Consider the following 23,345-nt stretch of genomic DNA (forward strand, 5'->3'; position numbering starts at 1 on the left):
TTTGCCCGAGTCTGGGCAGGAGAACCAGATGCTTGCTCTGAAGCCCCTGGTGTGCCCGGTGCTGCACTGACAAGTGAAAGGCACAGTGCACGACTGCAGCTGAAACACTTGGTCACAAAGGCTGAGCTTAGAGGGTACGAGTCGAGGTTAGCAGTAGGATCCCGGGGAGGGATTTGGAGGAAGCCAGGCAATAGTTTGTGCTTCCCAGAACGAGTGCCCGCCTCGAGCTGGAGGCTTCAGCCTTCAACTGAGGGTTCAGCTCCACGTGGCACAATCCTGAGTCAGGTTCAGTTGAGTTAGCACTGCAGACTCCGGAGTCTGGCTGAGCAACAAGGGAAATTTGGGGTGCTCAGATGAGATTCTGTGCCTTCATCCAGCCCCTGCACTCAGGAAGCCCAGAGCAGGGGGCAGGAGAAACAACAGGTAGCCTGGCCCTCAGTGCCTGCGTAGCTGGGGCAGTGTCGGGGTCACGCAGCGTGCAGAGACGTGTTCTGGTCGTGTCTGACACTTACTGTGGGGCGAAGCTTCAGTTTGAGCCCACTGTGGGCTGTTTGTACTTTTAGTTTCTGTAATGCTAGTTAGCTGCATAAGAAGGTGTTAGATGGTGCTTGAAATTTGTCTTTGGTTCTCTCCTTCTGGGGGTGAGGATTATAAAGAGCCAGGGAAGCCTAGGCACGATGTTACCTCCTGCTGAGGAGCCGAGTGCCCAGATGTGGTAGCATCTGGGAAGCAACTGGATGGATGTGCCTTTCTGGCAAAGTCTGCCCAACGCGGTCAGTCCTTGCATTTAGGATTTACTTTTGTGAAGTCACTTTTATTCCTGTGCCATCTCTTCAGTAAATATATTTTCTCCCTTTCTTAAGGCAAAACAGAGAGCAGAGGTACTTCAGTCCACCCAGAGATTCTTTTCTGAGCAGCAGCAGCAGAGCAAACCGATAGGAGGCAAAGCACAAAAAGTGGACGAGAACGGGAGCAAACCCTCCGAGGCAATTGCTGACTCTTCAGGAGTCTGCCAAGACAAAACAGAGGAAAAGCCTACCCCCGCACCTGCTGCAGCAACAAAACCTGTTAGAACTGGACCAATCAAACCTCAGGCAATCAAAACCGAAGAAACAAAATCTTAGAGGCTGTATTTCCTTGGAGGTGGGGGAAGAGGGGAGGGCGGGTGAGATGACAGCAGCATGAATTTGTAGCCCGAAGGGAGAGACAGCAGTTTTCTCTCCCCGCAGGGCTCTAAACAACACGAAGGGACGTAGAAGCTAGCGGCAGTTATGGATTTAAACTGCTGCTTATCCAGCTCAGCTTCTAGGTTCTTTGGTCTTTTATCTTCTCTGACAGCACGAAGGCTGCTTTTGGTAGTGTGTGTGCACGTTTTACACGTGTGCACGGGTTTTGGCTTACACACCTGTGTGCTTCCCAAACCGGGACCTGCAGAATAGCACAGCAGGGAAGCAGGTGGTTGGGGAGTTACGTTCCTAGCTGACAAGACGAATACTCTTATTTTCTTCTGATCTTCAGCTGCTATTTATCTTCTTACAAACCCGTGAGTATGAGAACATGCAGATCTGAAGATGGTGCTGGGCCAAGTAATGTGTGTTAAGTTTTTAGCGACTTAAAAAGCTCCTAGCTTGTAATAAGCAGAGGGATTCACGTAGCTGGCAAAGCTGCCCTTCCCGTGTGACGCCTAATGTAATATAACACAAAGGGTAACCCTGATGCTGAATTTCCCTCTGAAGGCAGTGCTTTGCTGGCCGCTGCTTCTTGGATGACAATATACTGTATTTAGATCACAATATGAAAATGCTACTTGGCCACCTGTGTTCTCTACACCCACTACCCCCTCAGTTGTTCACCTCTGGAGCTGAGAAGTTAATTGCATCAATAGTCAGATTTGTTCTGTACACCTCTGTCCGGCTATCTTTATATGAAGCGAGTGATCTTTAAACGGTTTCCAGCTTATGTCTGTATACAGCAATGAGCACTTAGAACTGTGCCACAAGAATAAAAGAAACCTTATCGGATTAAAATGAATTTTATTGAAAAGGTGCATTCTTTATATCAGAGCTGCGTCGCACCACCTCCTTGCCCACAGTGTGCTGGAAAGTAGAATCAAGTCAAATAATGCCTTTTTAATTGTATCCTCTAGTATTATAGCTGTAGGACAGTACTGTATGATACTTCTGTGAATGTAAGATATCCTGTACCTGCTTATGATATGTAGTAGTGACTGTGCTATACTGGAGCTGTTTTTAATAATGTTATTCTAGAGGTTTTTTCCAGACAATGATTGAAAAGCTAATAAAAAGCACCAGGTACCACATCAGTAGCAGAATTTGCTGTTTTTTTCTGGGATTTTTTTTTACTTTTTTTTTTGGAAGGAAGAGTGAGTTGAAAGTCTAATGTGTATAATTTTGTTCAAATGACTGCAGAAGCTGGAGAGGCTGTTGCTGCTATTGATGCCTAGTGAATTGCTATTGGTTATCTTTTTATATAAATATATATATAATTTGAATTTTTGGAAACTTTAGCTGTGATGTCAACTTTGGAAAAAAGTATCCCACTTGTAGTGTGAGTTGGCATTGTACAGAAATTAACAGCCATATTGGTCTAGAAATGTTAAACCTAATTTTTTTTCCATTTGTACAGGGGTAACGCACTGTATTAAATATGTACGGTCTTATTTACATGGGTTTGATTACAGAAACTAATAAAGTATTCTCTAAATAAAGTATCCTGGTAATCTCATGATTAGCTGAGTGCTGCAGGATGCAAGGAGAGCACCTGAACGTCGCGTGTCAAGCGAAGAGTGTATATTACAGCTTGGGAAAGCAGACTTCCAGAGAAAAAGAGTTTGAAACAACTTTTTTGTGTTTCTCTCCCTGTGCTTGCTGCTCCTGACCGCATTCTCCGGTGACAGTCTCATGCCACGGGGCTTCCAGCTAGCTGGTTGCATTCACAGGATCTTACACCTCTGGTGAGCTGCTCGGTGTTAGACTTGTGTTTTGTTTTTCCCTAGAGAAGATCTGCTCGTCAGAGGAAACCTGGATGAGCCCAGCTGTTACTCTGATTTCAGCTGGGGATGTTTGGCAGCGTGGGGCTGCTAAAAGCAAGAGGCAGTCGTTTCGTGCAGGGGAAGCAGGCGCAGGCTGTGCCCAAGGAAGCAGGCAGCTTCCTTCTTGTGCTGCTGCTCCTGCTCAAGGCTCCTGAACTGCGCCTTTCCCGCCTCACTGCCACAGGGCCCAGCTGCACCAAGCTGGCCAAGCAATGACCACTCACTGCCTTAAATTCAAACCGCACAATTACCAACGTTTTTATTCCTGCTGTGGCCCTAAGCGTGGGGCTTGATGAAGGGCTTGGCACCTTCGCAGCAGCCCCTCAGTCACAAAGGTGGAGGCCTCCCAGTGTCCCAGCTTGGGGCTGCCAAGGGGAAGAGCTGGAGGACGGGATCAGGGAGAGAGAGGGTGCTGCTCTCAGCTGGCCACCAGAGGGTACGCTCAGATCATAACCAACCCTTTTCTCTATTTTGGAGTCTCAATGCAGAGAAACAATTTCTGCCTTGGGAAGAGGTGCTGGCTGGCATTATTCCTCCAAGGAATGCGGATGTATGGAAGAAGGTGGCTCTGCGAGCGCTGGTGGGCTGGAAGGGGATGGTCAGGGGGCACCAGAGCTGGAGTTCTGCCCTGCTGAGGTCGGTTCCTGCAGAACTGCAGCGGTTGGGTTAGTTAAAGGTGCTGTAACCTGCAACTGGGGTGATGCATGGGATAAATAACCTCTGAGTAGGTAACCCCACAGGTAAAATGCCCCTTCTATAGGAACCAAACTAGCACAGCTGCAGTAAGCACTCAGGGAAAGGAAGAAGGTGGGAGAGCTGAGCGATTTTTCTGCCTGGTTCATGTTAGAGGGACCCTCTAAAACTGAAAAGTTGTTCACCCAACTTTTCTATTTTTAAGGGAATTCTGCTAAAAGGTTTAATTTTCTTTTCTCTAGTAAAAAGAAAAGTAAGCTGAATTTCAAAAAATCAGCAGTGGGAACATAGTAAGCTTTTGGACGTTTTTCGTGCTGAGCAGAACAAGGATAATATTTCTGCCGGAATTTAATGAAAAGCAAATGTTTGGGCATTTAGTAGTAACATTATAGCATTATTTTGATGTAAGCCTCTCCAAAACAGCCTTGAACTACCTCGGTTGCCTCTGAGGCCAGGTTAAGCATTCAGTCAGTGACCCAGGCTCACTGGCTGTGACATATAACCAGATAATTTGCTCTTGGCTGTTTACATTAGAATATATCTTGGTTTTGTCTTTGAGTGGCATTTGGTGTGTAATCTCATTTCTAGGACTACCTCTGGTCATCACAAATAATTGCATTGAAAGTCCTATAAGTAAGGGAACTACTGTGTTTGGGGAATTCACTATTTTGTTTTTAATAATGTTCAGTCTGTGAAAAGACCGTAACTTCTCTCAAAGGCAGGAGCAGGGGGATTAGAGTGGCTGGGGCTGGATCCAGCAGCCCTGCTCAGCTCACGCTTTCTTGCTGGGCCGTGGGAGGGGAGGGATTCTCTGGGCTTGTTCTGAAAAGCCTGTTAAGTAAATCCCTGTATGTAGCGCTGTTCAGCTCAAGCCAGGCTTTCTGGCACTCCTGTGTACATTGGCTTGTTTCCGTTTATTTTCTTAGTCAATTAAATGATGGACTTCCCACCCTGAAAAGCCCCCAGTGCTGGCAGGGAGCGGGGAGCCTTGAATTCCTGGTGTTGGGGCTGTCTGCTCTCAGCGTCTCGACTTACTGAGAAGCCTTTGGTGCTGCTCTTCCCGCAGCGACTCCGGAACAAGCCGTCCCTTCATCCCGAGCGGAAGGAGGCAAGCGCACAGGGGGACCCTCTTGGTGGCCCTGGGGCCCTCACCCTGGCTTTTGCCCCAGCTTTGGGGACGTGGGGTTTACCCTCACCAGGATGCCCACCCCTGGCTGGCGGGGCAGAGGTTCGGCTGCTCCTAGGGACGGTCCCACGCTCCCACCTTACTGATGGCCGGGAGAGCCCAACACAGACTGCAGGTTTATTGCTCGGAGCGGTGACCGCAGGGTGTCCCCTCGCCCCACCAGGCGGCTGAGGGATGCAGCTCTCAGCGCAGGCCCAGGTCCTTCCCCTCGTACAGCGCCCAGCTGGTCTCAATGGGGGGCACGGGGCTGCGATCGATGGCGGGGATGCTGCCCTGCGCTGTCTCGAGCGGGGCAAAGGCGTCACCCCTGGGCTCGGCATCCCTCAGGGCTGCAGGTGGCTCCCCGAGGCCGGACAGCACGCGGAGCCGGATGCGCTGCAGCGTGTAGGTGACGCAGGCCTCAGGCTCCGCCATGGTGCGAGCGGCCCTCGGCTCCCCTGGCAGCACCGGGTTCTCGTCCCTGGAGAAGACGGCGTGGCTGACGGACAGCGGGGGGAGGTGTTGCCGGTCCACCTCGCCCAAGCCCTGCAGCAGAGGGGACTCCAGGCCTGAGGTGGCACAGATGTGGCAGGACCTGGAGGACGCGGCCGCCCCGGCCCGGCACAGCGTGCAGAGGGAGTCGAAGCGGCTCAGCACCACGGATGCTCGCCGCGGGTCACGGGGAGCCACGGGGCTGCTGGGCCGTGCCATGGCGGCAAGGCAGGCGCATTGCTGGCAGGGGGGATGCCTTCGCCTGCGTTGCTCTGCAATGTCCCAGCCCTGCTGCAGGCCTGCAGTGAGGGAGAAGGGGGCTCTGAGCCTCCAGGCAGCGGGGGCCCACCCACAGCCCCCCTCCCCGTTCACCCGCCCACAGGCAGTAAACACAGCTGCCCGGGTGATGGGTTATGCCCCATCCTGTGCCCCCTGCCAGCCGGGGCAGATCCTCCCACCCCATCCCAGCCTTTTGGCAGGACCACAGCCTCCTAGCCCCCCCCCCCCCCCCCCAAACTCACTGGCCCTGGGGGAATAGGGTGCTGCCTGGTGTTGGGGCCTGTGCTGCCTTCGCACCCGGGGCATCCCCTTGTTCCCTGCCCTTCTAGAACAGGGCCGTGCTCTAGTTCCCCACCCTGGTGCTGGCGGGGGGGGGCGGGCAGCGGGTGACCAGCACCACTCAGTGAGGACCGGTGTCAGAGGGGGCCGGGAGCCCACCCTGCACCACTGGGGGCGAGCACCCCGTCAGCCCCTGCCTCCCTTCTTGGCTGCAGGACCTGCTGGCTGCCCATCCCCGTGGCCTCCCTGCTCCATGCAGTGCCATCCCCTCAGTGAGCAACCACAAATCCCAGCGCTGCGGCAGCAAAAGAACTGCCTTGTACCCCCACGTTGGCCAGCCCAACTCACAAGCCTGCCCCCCGTGGCCCATTTTAATCTTTTCAATCAAGCAAATCTCCATGGTTTACTGCTGAAACTTAGACATTTGTTCTGAGTTAATGTTGCGATGTTTATTGGAGCGTCCCCCCGGCTGGGGGAGAACAAGCCTCCTACAGCCTTTCTACAATAAATATTTTAAACCGCAGGTTCTGGAAGCAGCGTGGGAGAGCCGCCGGCGAGGTGAGGCCAGCTGCAGGCAGAGGCAGCGCGGAGGCTCCCGGGCTCTGGAGGGGGGGGATGCAGGCAGCAAGGCCCCCAGCTGGAGATGCCACTTTGCTGGTCCCGCTCTTGCACTGGCCTCCCGGAGTGGGAGGCATTTCGTTGGCTCAGCCAAGCTCCGGAGAAGCACTTCAATTCTCTTCGCTGCCTTGGAGTACAACAGGATTTCACAGGAGGCATCAGCGGAGGCATTCGTGGCCCTGCTGCGGGGCGGTTGGGCAGAGTGGGGTCCCCACCATCACCCGGGGCTGAAGCAGGCACCGAGGGGACTGAGCCGGCTCGTTCCCGGATGGGAGCAACCGCGGCGTGTCCTCCCGGCGTGCCCAGTCAGCGCTCACGCGTGGGAGAGGCGGATGGGGTAGGCGACCATGTTGTAGCTGTCCCAGGCGAAGAGCTGGCGCTCCGCCGGGTTGTAGTCCACCATGCTGAGGTACTGGAAGCGGTTCTCGAAGGGGATGCTGAGGGTCCGGCTGGTGCTGGTGGCCGTGTCGTAGGCGAAGTTGACGGTGGCGTTGGGCGACGAGTAGCTGCTGACGGTGTAGAGGGTGCCGCAGATGACGAAGGAGTTGGCCACTGACTGCTTGCGGATGTTGGTCTCCCAGGTGCGCCGGATCTCCAGCGTCTCGGGGTCCAGCTTGGAGAGGACGATCGCCCCCTTGGCCTTATCGGTGCTGTACACCACCCACAGCCCCGTCTCGTCCACCGCCAGGTCGATGTCGGTGTAGCCGCCCCAGGAGTAGGGGTACTGCCCGTGGTAGCCGGCGCCGGGCAGCTCCCTCTCGGCGGAGATGGCCTCAGCCCGCAGGTCGTAGCGGGCCAGGGCGCGGGACCGGCGCGGCTGGAAGAAGAGCCCGCCGCGGTACACCACGGCCCCGGTGCTCTCCAGGGGCCGGGGCAGGACGTGCACCTTGGCGGGGTAGCCCCGGGCCAGCTGCTCGGCCGCCTCGTACTGGAAGAGCTGGCGAACCTCCGTGCCCACCGTGTCCACGCGCCACGTGGTCTCCCGCGTGAAGGGGGCCACGGGCTCGGGGTCCTTCATCCACACCCCGTACTTGCCGGCGATGGAGTCCGCCCGGCCCAGCACCACCGGCTCCCCGACCCACGCCAGCTCGCCGCAGTCTGCGGGGACAGCAGGGACAGAGGCGTTAGTACAGGGGGTGGGAGGGCAGAGCATGCAAAACGTGAGGGGATCCATGCATCCCGCGGGGCTCCCGACCTCTCCCTTCAGCCCTGGTTATCCTGAATTATCCGGTGACTTCCCCCCGCTGCTGTCCCCAAGGTCCCCCCCGCTGTCCCCAGCCCAGCCCCGGCGGCAGTACCCGAGTCCTCGGCTCGCGGGCGGCCGAGCGCCGTCTCCTCCAGCAGCCGGGACGCGGGGAGCTCCGTCCTCTCCGACTTCAGCTCCTGGTAGCCGAGGGGCTCCGGCTGCCACCTGGGGGCTGCGGGGGGGCCAGGTGGCAGTGTGAGCCCTGGTACCAAGCCGTCACCCCCCAAAATGCAGAATCCTGGTGCCCTGTGCTGGGGCTCATCGGTGACCCAGGGATGGGGGACACTGCTGACTCCATTGCCCCCCCCACGAGTTTAATGTCCCGTAGAGGGAAACTGGGGGTCCCCCCAGATTTCTGTGGTCCCCCCATGCTGATGCAGTGAGGAGAGTGGCTCTGGTGGCTACAAACAGCCCAGGTTTGGGGATGGGGAGGGGATTTGGGGATGGGGAGGGGATTTGGGGATGGGGAGAGGATTTGGGGATAGGGAGAGGATTTGGGGATGGGGATGGGAAGGGGATTTGGGGATGGGGAGAGGATTTGGGGATTTGGGGATGGGGATTTGGGGATATGGAGAGGATTTGGGGATGGGGAGGGGATTTGGGGGGGTCTCCCAGGTGGCTGCACCCTCCCAGTGGGGCTGAGCCCCACAGTGAGTGGGCACGGTGCAGGGGGGGCCAGGAGCACAGCAGATGCTTCAGGTGGGGGGCACAGGCTGTGGGGGGCGGGGGGGGAGGGACAAAGGGACCTGACCAACACCTGGGGGGGATGCCGGGGTGAGAATTTGGGGTGAGAGGGGATGGGATGGGATGCCCAGGGGGATCCCATCCCCAGTGCTTACCTTTGCTGGAGGCACGCAGGCTGTCACGGCCGGGCCCCCCCCCGCCAGGGGGGCAGCGTGCGGCCCTGAGCCGGGCGATCTCCTGGGTGCTGCTCTCCAGCCTCCTGCTCAGCTCCTCTTTCTCCCTCTCCAGCCTCCTCTTGTCCTCCTCCAGCCTCTCCTTGTCCTGCAGCAGCTCCTCGCAGCCCCCCGCAGCCGCTCGCTGGGGACCCCGCGTCCAGGCGCCCCCCACCTCTGCTCCCCGTGGCCCCGAGCCCCCGAAGCCCCCCAGGCCCTCCAGGCGGCTCAGGCGGGCAGCCAGGCCGGCCAGCTCGGCTCGCAGCTGGGACACGCCGCCGGCCTCGGGGCAGCTGGCCTCGCCGGGGCTGGCCACCGTGAAGGTGTAGGTGCAGCGCCCGCCGGCATCGTCGGCACGCTGGAAGAGGGCCGTGTCCCCCGGGGCGCCCAGGGCCAGGCCCCCCCCGAGCAGCAGCGTCAGCCAGGCACCCAGCATGGTCCCGTCCCGCTTGCTCGCCCCGTGTGCCGCCCGCTTTTATATAAGGCCGAGGGGACGGGGGCGAGGGAAGCTTCCAGATCCCCGCGGTTCCCCCCCGCCCCGGGTGCTGGCGAGGCTCCGGCGGCGTGCGGCGGCCGAGGCCAAAATATTTGCGCTGGCGGCCGCGTGCCAGGGGCTGCCGCGAGGCCGGGGGGCGGAGGTGGCGGGACCCCCGCGGCACCAGCGTGATCCCAAAGGGGGGACGGGGCTGGGGGGTGCGGGCGGCCACAGCCACCCCCCGGGGTGTGCGGAGTGTGCCAGGTCCTGGGCTGGGGGTGGGGGGGGTGGGAAACAAACCCTCCCTGTGCTGTGGTGGTTTGCTCTAATTACGGAGTTTATTGGGCTCGGGCTTGTGCCGCGGCCAGGAATGGGGGGGGGAGGAGGGATGTGGAAGTGACAGATGGAGGGTTGCCCAAGGGCACCAGGCAGAAAAAGTGAAAAGGGGAGAAAATAAAAATGGGAAAAACAGGGGGGGAAAGAGAGGGAAAAAAAGGAAAAAAATAAAAAATAAAAAAAAGGAAAAAAGAAAAGACAAAAAGAGAAATGGGAAAAAAGAGAAAAGGGAAAGAAAAAAGAAAAAAGAAAAAATGAAAAAAGAAAAAGAAAAGAGAAAAAAGGAAAAAAATGAAAAAAGAAAAAAGGAAAAAGGAAAAAGGAGAAGAAAAAAGGAAAAAAGAAAAAACGAAAAAAGAAAAAAATGAGAAAAGAAAAATGAATGAAATCAAAAAAGGGAAAAAAGGAAAAAGGTAAAAAGAAAAAAAGTAAAAAGAAAAAAAAGTAAAAAAAATAAAAAGGGAAAAAAGAAAAAAAAAAGAAAAGAGAAAAAAAAAGAAAAAGAAAATAAAGGAAAGAAAGAGCGAACTGACCCCGGCTCTCCCCGCGGTTGTGCCCGCGGGCGGTGGAAATTTCCCCCCTCCCCTGGCCCCGCCCCCTCCCGCGTTAGCCCCGCCCCCTCCCCGCCCTGGCCCCGCCCCCTCCCGGCTCGGCCCCGCCCCGCGCTGCCGGTCGGGGCGCGGTGCCGATCGCCGAGCCGCTCGATGGGGCGGCCATTTGCCGGGCGGGCCCGCAGCGCGCTGGGCGGCGGGGCCGCGCTGCCCCCCGGCGGCAGGGAGCCATGCCCCCCAAGTTCAAGCGGCACCTGCACGACGACGAGGTCACGGGCTCGGTGAAGAGCGAGCGGGTGAGTGGGGGGGGGGAGCGTGGGGGAGCGTGTGGGGGCCTGGGTCCCAGAGCCACGCACCCCAGTGGGGGTGCGGTGCGGTGCGGCGCGGCGAGGGGGGTCCCCCCGGCTTGGGTCCTGCCCCGTCCCGCCGGGGATGTCACCAGGAGACCCGTGCCGGGGGACGAGCCCTTCCGCGTGAAGCCAAGCTCCCAGCCCCCTCTGCTCCCAGCCTGCCCGCAGCCTTCACCTCGGGCCGCGGGGCCGAAGGGCTGACCCCCGGGTGTGGTGTATGGGGGCCGCTGTGGTATATGGGGGCCGCGGGGTTTCCTGTCGTCGTCCTCACGCCCGCTGTCGCCGCTGGCTACAGAAGCAGTGACCTCCAAATCAGCTTCGCACCTGACTTGCTGCGCGCTTGGGGTGCTCCAGGTGGCTGCAGGAGATGCTGAAGTTCGTGAGACCGAGGATGGATCATCCTGTGGGTCCACGCTGGGGTCATCCCCTGAGCTGGGAGGGCTTTCCTGGCCTGAGCAGGGGTTCTGCCTGCTCCGCTCCAAAGCAGGGTCCAACACGCAGCACCTGTTTCTGTATCATTGGATGTTTTACTGATGCTCGGGAGTAGGATCTGCACCTGCTTGGGCAACCAGCAGTGGCTACAAATCCAGTTTGGCTCGGTGGCAGCGATGCGAGTGCTGTCCCAAGCCAGAGCTGTGGAGCTGGGCGTCAGGCTGTGCGCTGCAGAGCTCGCAGACACCTCCTGGGTGCTGGGGACAGCACAGGGACATCCAGCTCTGCCCCTGGCCGCAAGGGGAGAGAAACAGTGCCACCCCGCTGCCTGGGAAGTACCGCCGATCTCCAAACCTGTGGGCAGAGGATGCTGGTGGCATCCTGGAAACCTGTGTGCGAAACGTTGGATGCTTATTGACGAAGGTTTTATTTCCTTTGTTCGCAGAGGAACCTTTTGGAAGAAGATTCGGATGAAGAGGAAGACTTTTTCTTGTGAGTTTCTGAATGGACACCGTAGGGCATGTGGTGTCTTTGCTGCCTAACGCTCTGAGACCGGAGGCATTGAACACCAAAAGCTGCTTCCTGACGGATAGGTGGGGGCTTGCTGCAATGAAAACCTTTGATTCCTTTGAGGTGATCTCCCAGAGCCTTATCATCAAGCGTTAATTAAGACTTAATAGGTGTCACCTGTGTAAAACTGGGGTGCCACACATTCTGCGTGACATAGGAGGGGCCGATGGGAGGCATGAGAACAATACTTCCTCTGCAAGGCGTTGATTCTCTCGTGTATATCTCAAGTCTTTGGTTTAATGATATGTTTTCGTTGTATCTTTCATCATTATTGCTCTCTTTTGTACTGCAGGAGGGGGCCTTCTGGACCAAGATTTGGACCCAGAAATGACAAGATCAGGCAGTGAGTTCTTGTTCTTCTGTGTCATTCAGATAATATTTGGTTCTGGCAGTACAAGCCCCTGCTGCACTGTTAGCAGAGCATTTCTCCATGATCCTGAATAGGAACGTGATTTGTGTTTTGCTTCTTCTGATCGTAATTTCCCACCCTACCTGCCCATAGCTAGGGAAAATCTCAAATTTGATTCCAGTTACCAATGAACTGCCTCTTAACAGAGGTGAAGGGGTAGGATTGTATCACAGCACCAAAATGGAGTTTCCAAAGCCCTTGCTGTATTCTGGTGATAACCTGTTCCATCTTTCTATCATTTTTTTTTCTTCTGGAGTATTAACCCTGAATTTTAACCTTATCTAGCCCATTCTTGCTTCATTGTGGTTTTTTTTCTTCATCTTGTAACTTGCTTCTCAATGTTTCAAGAAAGCAAGTGGTCAGGAACGCGCAGGGACCATTTATTTCAGGCAGCTGCTGGCCTTCTGGTCTCCTCCTCAGGTGAAAACCTGGCAGAGGTGACCCGGAGATGAGCAGTGACTCAGGGAGGTCCGAGCAGCAGGACAAACAGGAAGCCATTACAGCTGGAGGAGGATTATTGACTGTAACAGTGCAAGAAGGAAGGAGGGAGTGCTGACTCCTTCTCTCAGCGAGTCATTTCCTGGATGATGCTCATTCCGTGCCCCAGTTTGCCCTGCCATTAGCTACTGGGGATGCGATGGTTGCACTTAATGGGAAGGGGGGGTTGTTCACAGACCCCTGGTTCTCGTGGTGCTGTTTCCTTCGCTGGCCTCCGCAAAGCCAGAACAGAAATCTGGGCAGAGGCTGATGACCAGGCACCGATCTGACTGGGTTGTTTTGTGAGCAGCCTCAGAATTGCTCCTCATTAGGGATTTTTTTTTCATGCCAGGAAGAAGCCAGTGCAGCGCTGGGATGACTCATTGGGAGCTAGTGTAAATTAGGTTCTTCAAGATAAGACGTAATTAGGGAGAGTTCTGAGTTTTACAAGTCCACAGTGAAGTGACTTAATAATGGAGCTTAGAGGTTTGTGGGTTTGAGTTTAAATACCTAACCGAAGGAGAAGAGTGGATCGTTTCAGTCCAGAAGGCGAAGTTATTTGGGTCTAAGCAACTCGGTTTGGGAGGTTTGTTAGCACAAACATGTGGGCAGGGTATTTTGTTGTTGTTTTCTTGACATGGAAATCAGCAGCTATAAAATTCATCTTGGCTCCTTCTGTTTATATCCTCTGCCCCTACAGTTCATTCACGGTCACTGAAGAGCAGTACGACTGAGATGGCACGATGTGTTTAGGATCCTCTACCTTCTTTGACTTTCTTTGACCTTCTTTGAGGTGCCCTCCAGTGAGGCCTTTGATATTGCCTGCTACAATTTACTGTGCAGGTGATGGAGTGCTGGCAGAGGTGGTCCTGAGACTGTGGAGTCTCCCTCCTTGAAGATCTTCAGAAGCCACCTGGATGTGGTCCTTGGCAGCCTGCTCCGATTGTGCGAGTGGGGTCCCACGTCGATGAAAAGGTGTAGAAGGGGGTTAATGTCTGCCCCTTCGTCCTCTTCTGCCAGAAGGGGTTTGCAGAGGGTCTTGTGTCTTGCCTGAGTGGAGGAAAATGGCAGCTCATCTCTTCCAGCTGCCTTGGCCAGGCAGAAGGGCTGTGGGAGTCTTCAGGAGGCAGGGAGGAGTGTGTTTTCAGGTGGAGGACAGCACTGCAGCTGTGTAAGGGAAGAAAAATGAAAGAAGAATTCACCCAGGAACTGGTGGGTTCATGGGTGGGCATTAGTCACTTCACATGTCCGAGGCTTGCCTGTAGCCAGAGACCAGTTGTCTGGTGGACCTGGTATGGGATGTGTCCCTTGGGATAGTAAGTGACTACATTTCTCTAGGCTCTAGTATCTAGAGTGTCTGTTACAAAACAGTATCTATTGTCTGCTCTCATCAGTGCTGATTGCTTTATTTAATAAGCACTCGCAGCGTGCCGTAGTTGCTTCTTGTTGTGTGGTTTATTATTAAGTTTCTGATCAAACCAGCCCCTGTGCCGGATGGATTGATGCCTGGTGTCATAATGATGCAGTTTGTTCTTGTTTCAGTAGAGGAGGAAGAGGAGAGTTGGGTTGCTGCTGAAACACTATAAGGAAAAGACATTTTAAGGAGGAATTTGAGCATCTGGAGAACTGAGATGTAGCTGGACAAAGCTAGAGAGGCGGGAGCTGTACAGGGCTGGAGAAAATGAGGTGTGAACACAGGCACAAAAGGGAACGGGATGGAGGACTGGGCAGAGGAAAAAGTAACGGGATTGTGGGAGCAAAGGTGCGGAACATGTCGAATGTGAGGGGCAAGACTGGAAACTTTTCCTGGCTGTCCTTGGCAGTGAGCTGACTTGGGTCAGGGTGGAGAGTTTGGCAGCAGAGCCCTTTGATGCTGGCTCAGCTGCAGAAGGACACGTTGGGGGAACACTGCAAACCTTGCAGGGCAAGGAGACAAGTTAGAGCCAGTAGTAATGGCAGGAGGCAGCGTGACAGTGCCCCGGTGCTGTATTTTCCCCTGGTATGGCTGGAAGTTTGGGCTCTGTTGTCCCAGCAGCTGCTTGGTTGGGGTGGAAGCTCCCCTGGTAACTTGGTGGCCGCTGTGGTCCCCCAGGCTCTCTCTGAGACCACCTCCGCTCATGCACTGCTGATGTTCCTGCTTTCAGGCGGATGTGCCAGTGGATTAAGGCTCCTGCTCATGCTGGGGGTGAGGCTCAGCACGCTCCTGTGCTTCACCAGGAGCCGGATCTTGGTCCCTGTGATTTCTCTGTTGCGCTGCCAGTCTGGCTGCAGACCCCGTGTTGTTTCCTGAGGAGGGGGAGAGTAGGAATGTCTTGAAGGCAAGAGTTGGCAGGAGCTTCCCAGAGCCTGGCTGCTCATCACAGGTGGATGGATGTGCAGGGGACCCCGTCCTTAGTCCAGGCTTTCTCTTGAAGGTGACATGAAACCATGTTGTCACTTTTCATTGCTGGGTATAATCTTCTCAAGGACAGAGGCTTCAGGGAGGCATAAACCACTTCGTTCCTCGCAGCTGTGTTGAAGAAGCAACTTGAAAACAGCGATTTGTGGCACGGCTCAGTGCTGATAGCCCCTCGTTGAGTACAGCAGAGGTCTGTCGGGCAGCCGTGCCTCGTGCTCGAGGGCTGCTCCCACTGCTGCGCTGGCCTCCTGCCTCTGCAGCGTCTGCACAGCTTGGCTCTAGGTCCTGTTGCCTTTTTCCCTTGGTTACTGCCACAATAAGGGGTGTTTGGGCATGGTTTGCCCTGGAATACACAGCGCTATTAATATCCCTGCATCAACTTGGGATGGAAAATAGGAGTGTGTCATGCTGGCTGCAAACAGACACCGGAGAGACAACAAGAGCCTTGAGCAGCCCATCCCATGGGCTGTGCGTGGCCTGTTTACGACGTCTGAAGAATGCTGGACTGTTGGTCCAACACTGTGACCGGCCCAGAGAGTCTGAGTTTTTCAATAGCTAGCCCAGGGTGTCCAAAAGGGCAAGGCTTCTTTCTCCCACTCTGGAACAGGCGAAGCAAAAAGAAGCAGAGCCTAAACCCAGCTAAGCGCAGGTGGATCTCTTCTTGCTGCCTTGACTGGATGCACTTGCCACCCTTGTTAAAAGCATCGTGTTTGCAGTCGTTGGTAAGAAGAAGGGTCACGGGAGATATTCTGTGCTTTTGTCTCGCCCGTTTTCCTGGCAGGTATTTCTTCTACGTTATTTCTCTTGGAAATCTGGCAGGAATGAAATACATGCGATGTATGTGTCGAAAGCCAGCAGCTCCCAAACAGGAAACGTGCTTCGTGTATTAGTGGATTCGTTTTCCCTTGCCAAGGAAAACATGAAGATATTTTCTGCCTGATGTGACTTGAGTTTCCAACCTCAAGCATGCCAAACTAATGGGGATTGTTGAAACTGCATGGCTAGCGCATAGGTTGTGCATCTTTCAGGCCCCTCCTGGGCCGACATCTCTTGTAGCAGTGACAGGTGGGAGAGAGCAGAGAGCAAGGGCTGGCTGCATGTAGCTAAGGCACCGGGTGGGGCCCTGGAGAGCAAAGTTTCATCCCATGCCTCAGTCTCTTCCTCCTTTTTCCGGGGTTCTCGCTTGCATCAGATAGCGAATCAGGGTGCTCATGTGTCTGCTTTGCAAGGAGGTAAAATTTCTAAATACCTATGAGAGTTCAGGCCTTGATTGCTGTCTCCACTTCCCATCTGTGGAATGTCTCATTTCTGGTAGCGGGGGCTGGCTAGCTGTGTAACCAGGCTGTGGATAGGCAGCGAAGGCACGCAGCAGTTTTCCAGCACCTCAAGTGAAAAGAGGTGGGATGCTGGGATGCATACTGGGAGGCAGGAGCCTGAGCTCCATCCTCTGCTCCAATAAAGCAGAGCAGCTTTAAGTCACAGACCTGTCCCTGTTCCCCTGTAACGCTTTGGGGTGCCCTGGGGCCGCAGCAGCACCTCTGTTGTACTGTGCTGGCCGGGGACACGGGTGGCATTGCACTGCATGTTCCCGTGTGCATTGTACCCTGGCGTGCTCCCCCTTGTAGCTGTAACCAAAATAGCTTGGTTACAAATCTGTTGTGGGAGGAAATCTCCTTATTTTGAAACCAGTAATGTTTTTAGAAACATTTACATACTGAAAATGTGTTCTCGTGCCCGTGAAACTGATGTGAAGTCCTCAGAGCTTCTGCCAGGCTGGCTTGTTTGGGATAGCAGATGTTTCTGCTTTTCCTCTCTCACCCCGAGCTGTAGCAGGGTCGCTTGCAGCTCTGAGCTGGGACTTGGCCTCTCTGCCTTGGTAAAGAAATTCCCTCGCAAAGCACGTCTCCTTCCCACCTTGTCACCTGCTGCCCCTGAAAGGGTCGTGGGGCTGTGTGTGTCCTGCGTGGGGTGGATATCCTTGGGGCACTGGGTGACACGAGCTTCCTGTCCTCAGTGCCACCTTCTGTGCAGCTCTGCTGCCTGCCTCCTACCTTGCAAAATGAATGGTGGATCGAAATGGGCTCGTGGGTTTGGGGCAGGTTTCTGCTGAGAGACGTCGGGGGATTTTCTGTGCCTTTTCCCCCCGAGATACGAAACTCCTGGCGAGCAGTTGCCAGCAGTGTGCAAGGCAGGGGCTGCTGCTGCGCGGTGTAGGCGGATGCAGAGACGCAGCACGGGGAAGGCAGGTTCCTTTCCTATGGCATCCTAAATAAAGCAAGGATTTGCGTGTGCTGCTGGAGCCCGGCATGTGCCGTACGAGGGCTGATGAGTCAGAAATTGGCTCCAGAGGGCTCGCCTGGCTGTTCCCGCTCCAGAGGCTGCAGTGCAGCAGCGCTGCAAAGCCTGACCTGAAATGCTCAGGTGGGAAGCCCCCTCACATTGCTGCATTTCCAGCTTTTTCTAAAGCTTCAGGGGGAGAAAAAAGCCTCTTCTTTTAGTGGCTTTCCTTGCCTGGTTTTGGAAGGATAAGTAACTGTGTGCTTTGCCATTGAAGCCACTATTGCTAGTTGCAGCTGCTCCTCGTGTGTGCATCTCGGCACAAGCGTCTGCTCAGCAAGAGGCACCGAGCTGTCAGGGAGACAGGAGAATTAGGTCAGTGCGAACCAGAACTCAGTGTCTTTTAATTAAAGGCGTAGTGGCCTCTAATTAGATAGAGCATCGGCTGAGGCTCGGGGACGGGGCCCTGTTCCTGGCTGTGCAGGGCCTCACCGACCGGCTTTGGGCATGCTGCTCCGGGTCTCTTGCGCCCCTGTTTTCCCAGGTCATGGTGCAGGTTGTGCTGTCCTCTTCTTAGCGGGTGCTCCGAGGCTAGATGCTGCACGATGGCTCTGCATGTGGTGGAGCTGGGTCTGGAGCTGCTGTAAAAAAAAACAAACTATTTTGGCAAATAACGTCTTTGAATTTTCTATCAAAGTGATGCCAGTGGGCAGGAGAAGGTTTTCAGTGGGTCCAAAGAGGAAGATGGATGATTGGATGGTCCAAAGAGGAATATGGAAATTGGATAATTTGGAGAGGGTAGGTGCAAATGATGAGGTGGTGGCAGTCCTTCTCCTTGGGGACACCAGTGGTGCACTGCTAACAGCAGCTGCGTGTGTCTAACAACACAGCTGCTGAAGTGGCCTATTCACGCTGTGTATATGACAAATACGCACTTTGATATATTTTGATATGTTTGAAGTGCTTAGTTGTTTTTAAATCAATGCACACTAAGAAGTTGAACGTAAGACTTCATGCAGAGCGAGTGGCCTGGAGCCGTTTCTGTTTCGTTGCCTTGTGTGTGGTGTTGCCTCCAAGACATTGCTGTTGCCACTTACTTTCTGAGATCGGTATGTCTCAGACATACCCCATTGTCTCCCTAGGGCCCCAAGAAATTTCTTATTTCTATCTCCAGGAAAATAAAAGTGTATTTAGTTCCAAAATACAAACCAGCCCGTAGCAGTATTTTTCCACCAGGAGAATTTTTCTCTCTTACCAGTGTGGCTTTTTTATGGAGTGAATAAATACATTTATAATAACCCTGCGGGTGTGATTTAGGCTACTGTTCACTGAAACGACTACCCACAGAGTTGCGTAACCTATGAGAAGATGGATTCTAATAAGTTGGTTCAGTTCATATCAGCAATTTCTTTCCTGTCCTCTCGAGGCCCCTGGCAGAGTGGGTTTTCATTTTGCAGCTCGGCTCCCAGAGCGGGGGAGTGCACCTTGCTTTGATTTCACTCCAAGTTATTTAACAAAGGTGCGGTGCTGCGTTCTGTGGAGTTTGGGAAGATAAGGTGGGATTTTTTTTCCCTCTTTGGTGTGAACTCCTCTACAGCAAATGTGCCCGCCCACACCAATCAGTGCCTTTTCCTCCTGCATTTGTGTGTGAAAGGTTTCCACCGCTCCGGTTAGGAAGTACTGTGATGTCCTAGCACTGCGTTAAAGCTGTTCAGTTTAAATCCCCAGACAGATGCGTGCTTGTGACGGTGGTTGCTGCACACATGGTGCGTTTGGATCGCTGTGCCTGCCCCTGACGGGAGGGTGCCCCACTTCTGCTGACTTTCCAGCGTTCCCTCAGAGCCCCTTGCATCCCCTGCCCTACCTGGGATTCCCAGACATCCACCCCACACGATGCCGTGCCTTTAACTTTCTCAGCATCCCCTCAGCCTCCCTCCACTGTTGTCCCCTTGATTTTTTTTGCCACTGAGCTCACCCCATCGTCCTGGGCAGCTCGGAGCAAGGGTCGGTGCAGCAGCGTGCAGCTGGAGGTGCTTGCTTCCTGCCACTCACGCTGGCTCGGCTTTGCTTTGCTCTGCTCTAGTGTCCAGAACCAGGTGGACGAAGTCATCGATGTCATGCAGGAGAACATCACCAAGGTGATTGAAAGAGGCGAGCGGCTGGACGACCTGCAGGATAAATCAGGTGCGATGCTACGTGCAGCTCTGCTGTCTGTCTGTCCTTTTCCCCACATCTCTTCCCCATTGCTGGGCCGGGCTCCCTGGTTTCATCTCAGAACCAGGTGCCCGGTGACAGACCTGGGTTTGTATTTGTTCTGCCTGACAGGGGTGTTTCCCAGCCTCGGGCTGCAGGTCTGTCTTTCTGACTGTTTTCCTCTTCCCGCCTTCTGCTGCCGCTCTGCACAGCCCCAGCCCACGCTGACCGGTGTCCATAAGTCACCGGTCGGTCTCTCACCCTGGCGCGGTCACTCAGCGGCCTGGGGGTCTAACCGCCCTGAGGAACTGCTCCCTCCTCTGTCACTTCACCTGCCTCTTGGCCTCCTCCTGCAGCCAGCTGGTGCTCAGCTATCCTGGTTCCCCTGCGGGCTCAGCAGAGCCCAGCACATCGTCACTGCAGCGTTGTGGAGGCAACCTTGTAAGAGATTTAGGCATGGAAGTGCCGAGGCTTTAGCTGGGAGGCATTTGGATGCCGTGACCTAGTTGGTCCTTCACGCTGCCGTAGATTAGTCTGTCCCACGCTGGCCCTGAGCATTCCGCTGTCAGCCTGTTTGCTGCCTTGCACAGTGAATTCCTGTCCTCAGAGGGCAGAGGCAGCACAAAGGGGGCTCAGTGGGCCTCCGGTCTGTGTGTGCTCTCTAGCGAGGGGTGTAGTGTTGGCGTCTGCTGTGGCTTGGGTGAATCCCACTGTGGTTGGTCTTCTCCCTTCTTGCCAAGTTCGTTGCTTGAAATGGAGTGGAGTTGTTGGGATGAGCGGGTGCTGTGTGTGCACTGCTGAATCGCCTCTCTTCTCTCCTTCCACAGAAAGCTTATCGGACAATGCCACAGCTTTTAGCAACAGAGCCAAACAGCTCCGGAGGCAGATGTGGTGGCGAGGCTGCAAGGTGAGCAAGAGCTGGAATGGTTTTCTTCACGCAGGTCCTCCGGCCCTGGGCCAGACGACAGGGTCACTGCATGGTGGAAACACAAGGGAGCAGTTTTGAATACCTGTCCTATAGGTTCGCATGTAACAGTGTGAGCGCTGCGAGCTGAGGTTCCTGGAGGCACCCCTGGAGGTGGTGCTGCGGATACAGGAGCCAGCTGGAGGCGTCTCCTGTGCTGGAGAGCCTGGGGTTCAGTCAGCTAAGCCAGACAGTGTCCCTGTGAGATGCAGTGCTCTTGGCAAGATAGTTTGAAGCCATCCTCCCTGCTGGGGCCTCTCTTCTGTGAGGGATCATCTACACTCCAGGTGGAGGGGTGGTTGCCTGCCCTCCCCTGGCAGAGGATGGAGAAGCCAAGAGTTTAAAAATAAAACAAAATAAAAACAAACTAAACAGAAGCATTTTTCTAGCTGGGAAGATGCAGGAGCTACATAGGGTGCCATGTGTAACATGCCTCTGTGCTCCTCTTGCAGATGAAGGCGATCATAGCGCTGGTGGTGGTTGTCCTCCTGCTCGTGATCATCAGTGAGTAGTTTTGGGTCGCTCCAGCCATGGCTGGCGCTGAAATTCTCCACTCTGTTCAGCAGTCACAAGTGGTGCACGTAGCCCACACCGTGCTTCTCTTCTGCAAGGCTTAACCGTGCATGCAGAGGAGCGGGCTCAAGCCAAGCCCCCCTGACTTGCCACAGACAGCCAACGTTGCGCCGACGGAGGGCTGGCAGAGGTGGCTGGTAGGGGCGGATGGAAGGGTTTCACACAGAGCAGTGTCTCCCAAAGGCCTCCCGCGCTGATCAGCCGCCTTGCAGTGGGTCTGCTTCCAGCAAACGTTCCCAAAGGAGCCAGGCTGCTTCATTTTCAGCAAGCAGCTTTTCATAGTGAACAGGTAATACCGACCCGAGTGTGTTTCTTCTGGCAGGGGGAAGACCTGCTCCAGGGGTTCAAGCAGCCCAGCACAGTAGCACAGCTCTTCTGTGCCAGTGGGTCTGTTTGTTGGTGTTTTTTTTTTTTAATCAATTCTCTCTGGGGGCTGCTCTTTAACAGTTCCTTTGCTGCCCTTCAGCAGCCCCCCACGGCCTGTTGCCTGCTGCCACAGGTAGAAGCAGGAGAGGCAGAGCTGGCAGCGGGGTCGAGCACTGGAGAAGGAGAGAGACTCATGGAAAATCCCATCTGGTTTAATTCTGGAAAGCTGGAAGGAGACGAAGGTGGCAGGAAACTTTGTCTAGCATGTGTGCAGGCAGCAGATTGCATCGGCTTGAGCTTGGAAACGCTTTCCCTTGCGGCTGCTCGCTGTTTGTCACTACAGAGAGGAGGGTTGTCTTTCTGGTGCTGCTCGGCGTCGCACGCGAAGGTGCGTGGCTGAGAGCTTGTTCCTTTGTGTTCTTTTCCAGTACCCATAGTCCTGAAGTACCACACCTGATGGGGCAGCCGAGACGTTGATGGAGCTGGCTCTGGGATAACCAAACTGCTGTGTAACTTAAGTGAGATACCTGTATATAGCTTTGAAGTTGTTTTTCTCCAAGGAGGCGGTGGCGGCAAGTAGCCGGCTCTAACAGAGCGCTGAGAACTGCCAAACGACCCTTTTTTTTTTTTTTTTTCGGTCGAGTACCTGGCTCCCGCTGACGCTTTTATAACAGAAGATTCAGTTCCCAAAACACTCATTTTGTGGCATGCCGGGTCTCTGCTTTGGAGCTGGCTACTTGCCGTCACGGTTTATCTGTATATATGGTTGGGTTGTAATAATGCTTCCAGCTGGAGCAGTTCCCTGCTCCCTGCCGCGGAAGGCAGAGGGGGCTCTGTCCTTTCCCCAGGGTGAAGGAGGAGGAAAACAGCAGAAGAGAAACGTGCCACTACTTATGTTACAGGAAACTGACCCTTCGGTGCAGAACTGCAAGGGTGGTGTTTTCCTCGTTTGCAAAAAGAAAAAAAAAAAATAGGTTTTACAATCCCGAAGACATTATTTATGGTCCTGCCATGGGAATGCACAAGCTCGGTGTTTTCAGTATTGCTGCTTAAAGCTGTGACTAAAGACATTCCAGTAAACCTATTTTTGACTGTACATGTGAAGTTCCTGCATGTTCCTGCTCTCCACTGCTGGGAAAGGTGGTGTTTTGGTTTTTTTTTTCCTTCAGTGTTATATTAACCAGAAGTGAGAAGTGTGTAAAGCCCAGCTCCCTTAGCCCAATGATGCGAGACGCAGCAGGAGGGCGGCAGCTGGCCTTGAATCCGTCCAGGGTAAACCCCGAGCCCACTCCTCGTTCAGAGCCCTTCACCTGGATGTGGCGTGGTCCCGAGTGCCAGCTCCTTTTGCTTCCTTGCGATCCGGTGCCTGGGGCTCATGCCCCAAGGCTGGGGAGCTTGGGGTGGCGTAGGGGCCCCGTGTTGGACAAAACAGGAGCGAAGCACCCCAGTGGGTGGCACCGATGTGTTTTGGCACAAGAGACACGAGTTTTCCCCTCTGGCTGGCTGCAGTCCTGGTCTCAGGTATCTGAGGCGTTTCTGTCTGCCCTTTATTTTTGCGACCCTTGTTCCTTCCAGCCCCAAGCCAGGGACGTTCACTGAGGCGAGATCAGACTCTCCTGGTTTTTCTTTTGCTGTCCGTCTTCTGGTGAGAGCAGCATTGTCCTGCTTGGCCTGTGTCTGACGGAATTTCACATGGAGAGAGGGAAATGGTGCCCCCGAGAACTACCGGCGCTATCTCCCAGCCTCCTCATGTGGACCTGGGACCTTGTGCACACTTTCCACCTGAGTGGTGGAGCTGCACCACGCAGAGAAGGGGATTAAAAGTGAGCACAGCAGGCTGGAGTGCCGGATGCGATTACAAGCTCCACTTGCCCTGCTGATATATAAATAGGGCTTTTCCCCTCCGTGGGGCTTGCTCACTCCAGGTGGCAATCAGAAAGCCAAGCTGGGGTTTTCTTCCTAACACGTAGCCACATTTTCAGGCCCCGAGGGCAAACTCATGCACTCAGTGGAAGTGATGAAGATCACCTTGCCTGTGCCTCCGGCTACTCACCAGCTGCAAAGGATTGAGAGGGCAGACGAAAAGGGAGGGTGTCTGTCTTCAGGGGGGTGGCAGGTCTTCAGGGTGCCTTTTCCTGCCAGCTGGAAAACGAGTTAGCAGCCCTGTGAGTCTGTGTATGGGCTGTGCTGTGCCTGCTCCTGCTGCCTGAGAGCCTCACCACCACCGCTGCCTTTCTCTCCCAGCCCCATCTTG

General features: G+C 54.8%; 3 protein-coding genes and 1 long non-coding RNA gene across 30 annotated transcripts in view; 2 read left to right on the forward strand and 2 right to left on the reverse strand.

The window, feature by feature from the left end:
• PRRC2C (proline rich coiled-coil 2C) overlaps positions 1-2,728 on the forward strand; it is a 70,380-nt gene extending 67,652 nt beyond the window's left edge. For all 26 annotated transcript variants that reach the window (XM_080601641.1, XM_080601663.1, XM_080601661.1 and 23 more), the window contains one exon: positions 864-2,728. In XM_080601641.1, coding sequence (XP_080457767.1) covers positions 864-1,124 — 261 coding nt within the window. In that variant the 3' untranslated portion in view covers positions 1,125-2,728. The remainder of the gene's footprint in view (positions 1-863) is intronic.
• A 3,655-nt stretch (positions 2,729-6,383) lies between these two features.
• Positions 6,384-10,072, reverse strand: MYOC (myocilin). Of its 2 annotated transcripts, XM_080601722.1 has the most exons (3): positions 8,664-10,072; positions 7,877-7,996; positions 6,384-7,676 (listed from the first exon to the last, which is right to left on the reverse strand). In XM_080601722.1, exons 1-3 carry the CDS (start codon positions 9,154-9,156, stop codon positions 6,892-6,894), a joined length of 1,398 nt encoding a protein of 465 aa, XP_080457848.1. In that variant the 5' UTR covers positions 9,157-10,072; the 3' UTR covers positions 6,384-6,891. The 2 variants fall into 2 exon arrangements, with proteins under 2 accessions (XP_080457848.1, XP_080457849.1); XM_080601723.1 differs by lacking the exon at positions 7,877-7,996 and having other exon boundaries at positions 8,664-9,294.
• Positions 10,073-10,187: 115 nt separating this feature from the next.
• VAMP4 (vesicle associated membrane protein 4) lies at positions 10,188-22,187 on the forward strand. The gene is made up of 7 exons (XM_080601741.1): positions 10,188-10,378; positions 11,310-11,356; positions 11,727-11,777; positions 19,079-19,179; positions 20,016-20,095; positions 20,605-20,656; positions 21,520-22,187. Exons 1-7 carry the CDS (start codon positions 10,313-10,315, stop codon positions 21,546-21,548), a joined length of 426 nt encoding a protein of 141 aa, XP_080457867.1. The 5' UTR covers positions 10,188-10,312; the 3' UTR covers positions 21,549-22,187.
• Positions 11,727-19,106, reverse strand: LOC308198755. The gene is made up of 2 exons (XR_013954179.1): positions 18,971-19,106; positions 11,727-17,636 (listed from the first exon to the last, which is right to left on the reverse strand). It is a non-coding gene; the product is annotated as an uncharacterized lncRNA (long non-coding RNA).
• Positions 22,188-23,345: the final 1,158 nt, after the last annotated feature.

Source organism: Anser brachyrhynchus (genome assembly GCF_964034855.1).
Source record: "Anser brachyrhynchus genome assembly, chromosome: 8".
NCBI lineage: Eukaryota > Metazoa > Chordata > Aves > Anseriformes > Anatidae > Anser > Anser brachyrhynchus.

What these genes read in the sequence shown, in the direction of transcription:
- VAMP4 (XM_080601741.1), top strand. Translation starts at nt 10,313, where the DNA reads ATGCCCCCCAAGTTCAAGCGGCACCTGCACGACGACGAGGTCACGGGC. An exon ending in GCTCGGTGAAGAGCGAGCGG is followed by an intron (nt 10,379 to 11,309) that starts GTGAGTGGGGGG and finishes CTTTGTTCGCAG; the next exon opens with AGGAACCTTTTGGAAGAAGA. An exon ending in TGTGGTGGCGAGGCTGCAAG is followed by an intron (nt 20,096 to 20,604) that starts GTGAGCAAGAGC and finishes CTCCTCTTGCAG; the next exon opens with ATGAAGGCGATCATAGCGCT.
- MYOC (XM_080601722.1), bottom strand. Translation starts at nt 9,156, where the DNA reads ATGCTGGGTGCCTGGCTGACGCTGCTGCTCGGGGGGGGCCTGGCCCTG. An exon ending in CCTGCGTGCCTCCAGCAAAG is followed by an intron (nt 7,997 to 8,663) that starts GTAAGCACTGGG and finishes GCCCCCCCGCAG; the next exon opens with CCCCCAGGTGGCAGCCGGAG. An exon ending in CCCGCGAGCCGAGGACTCGG is followed by an intron (nt 7,677 to 7,876) that starts GTACTGCCGCCG and finishes CTGTCCCCGCAG; the next exon opens with ACTGCGGCGAGCTGGCGTGG.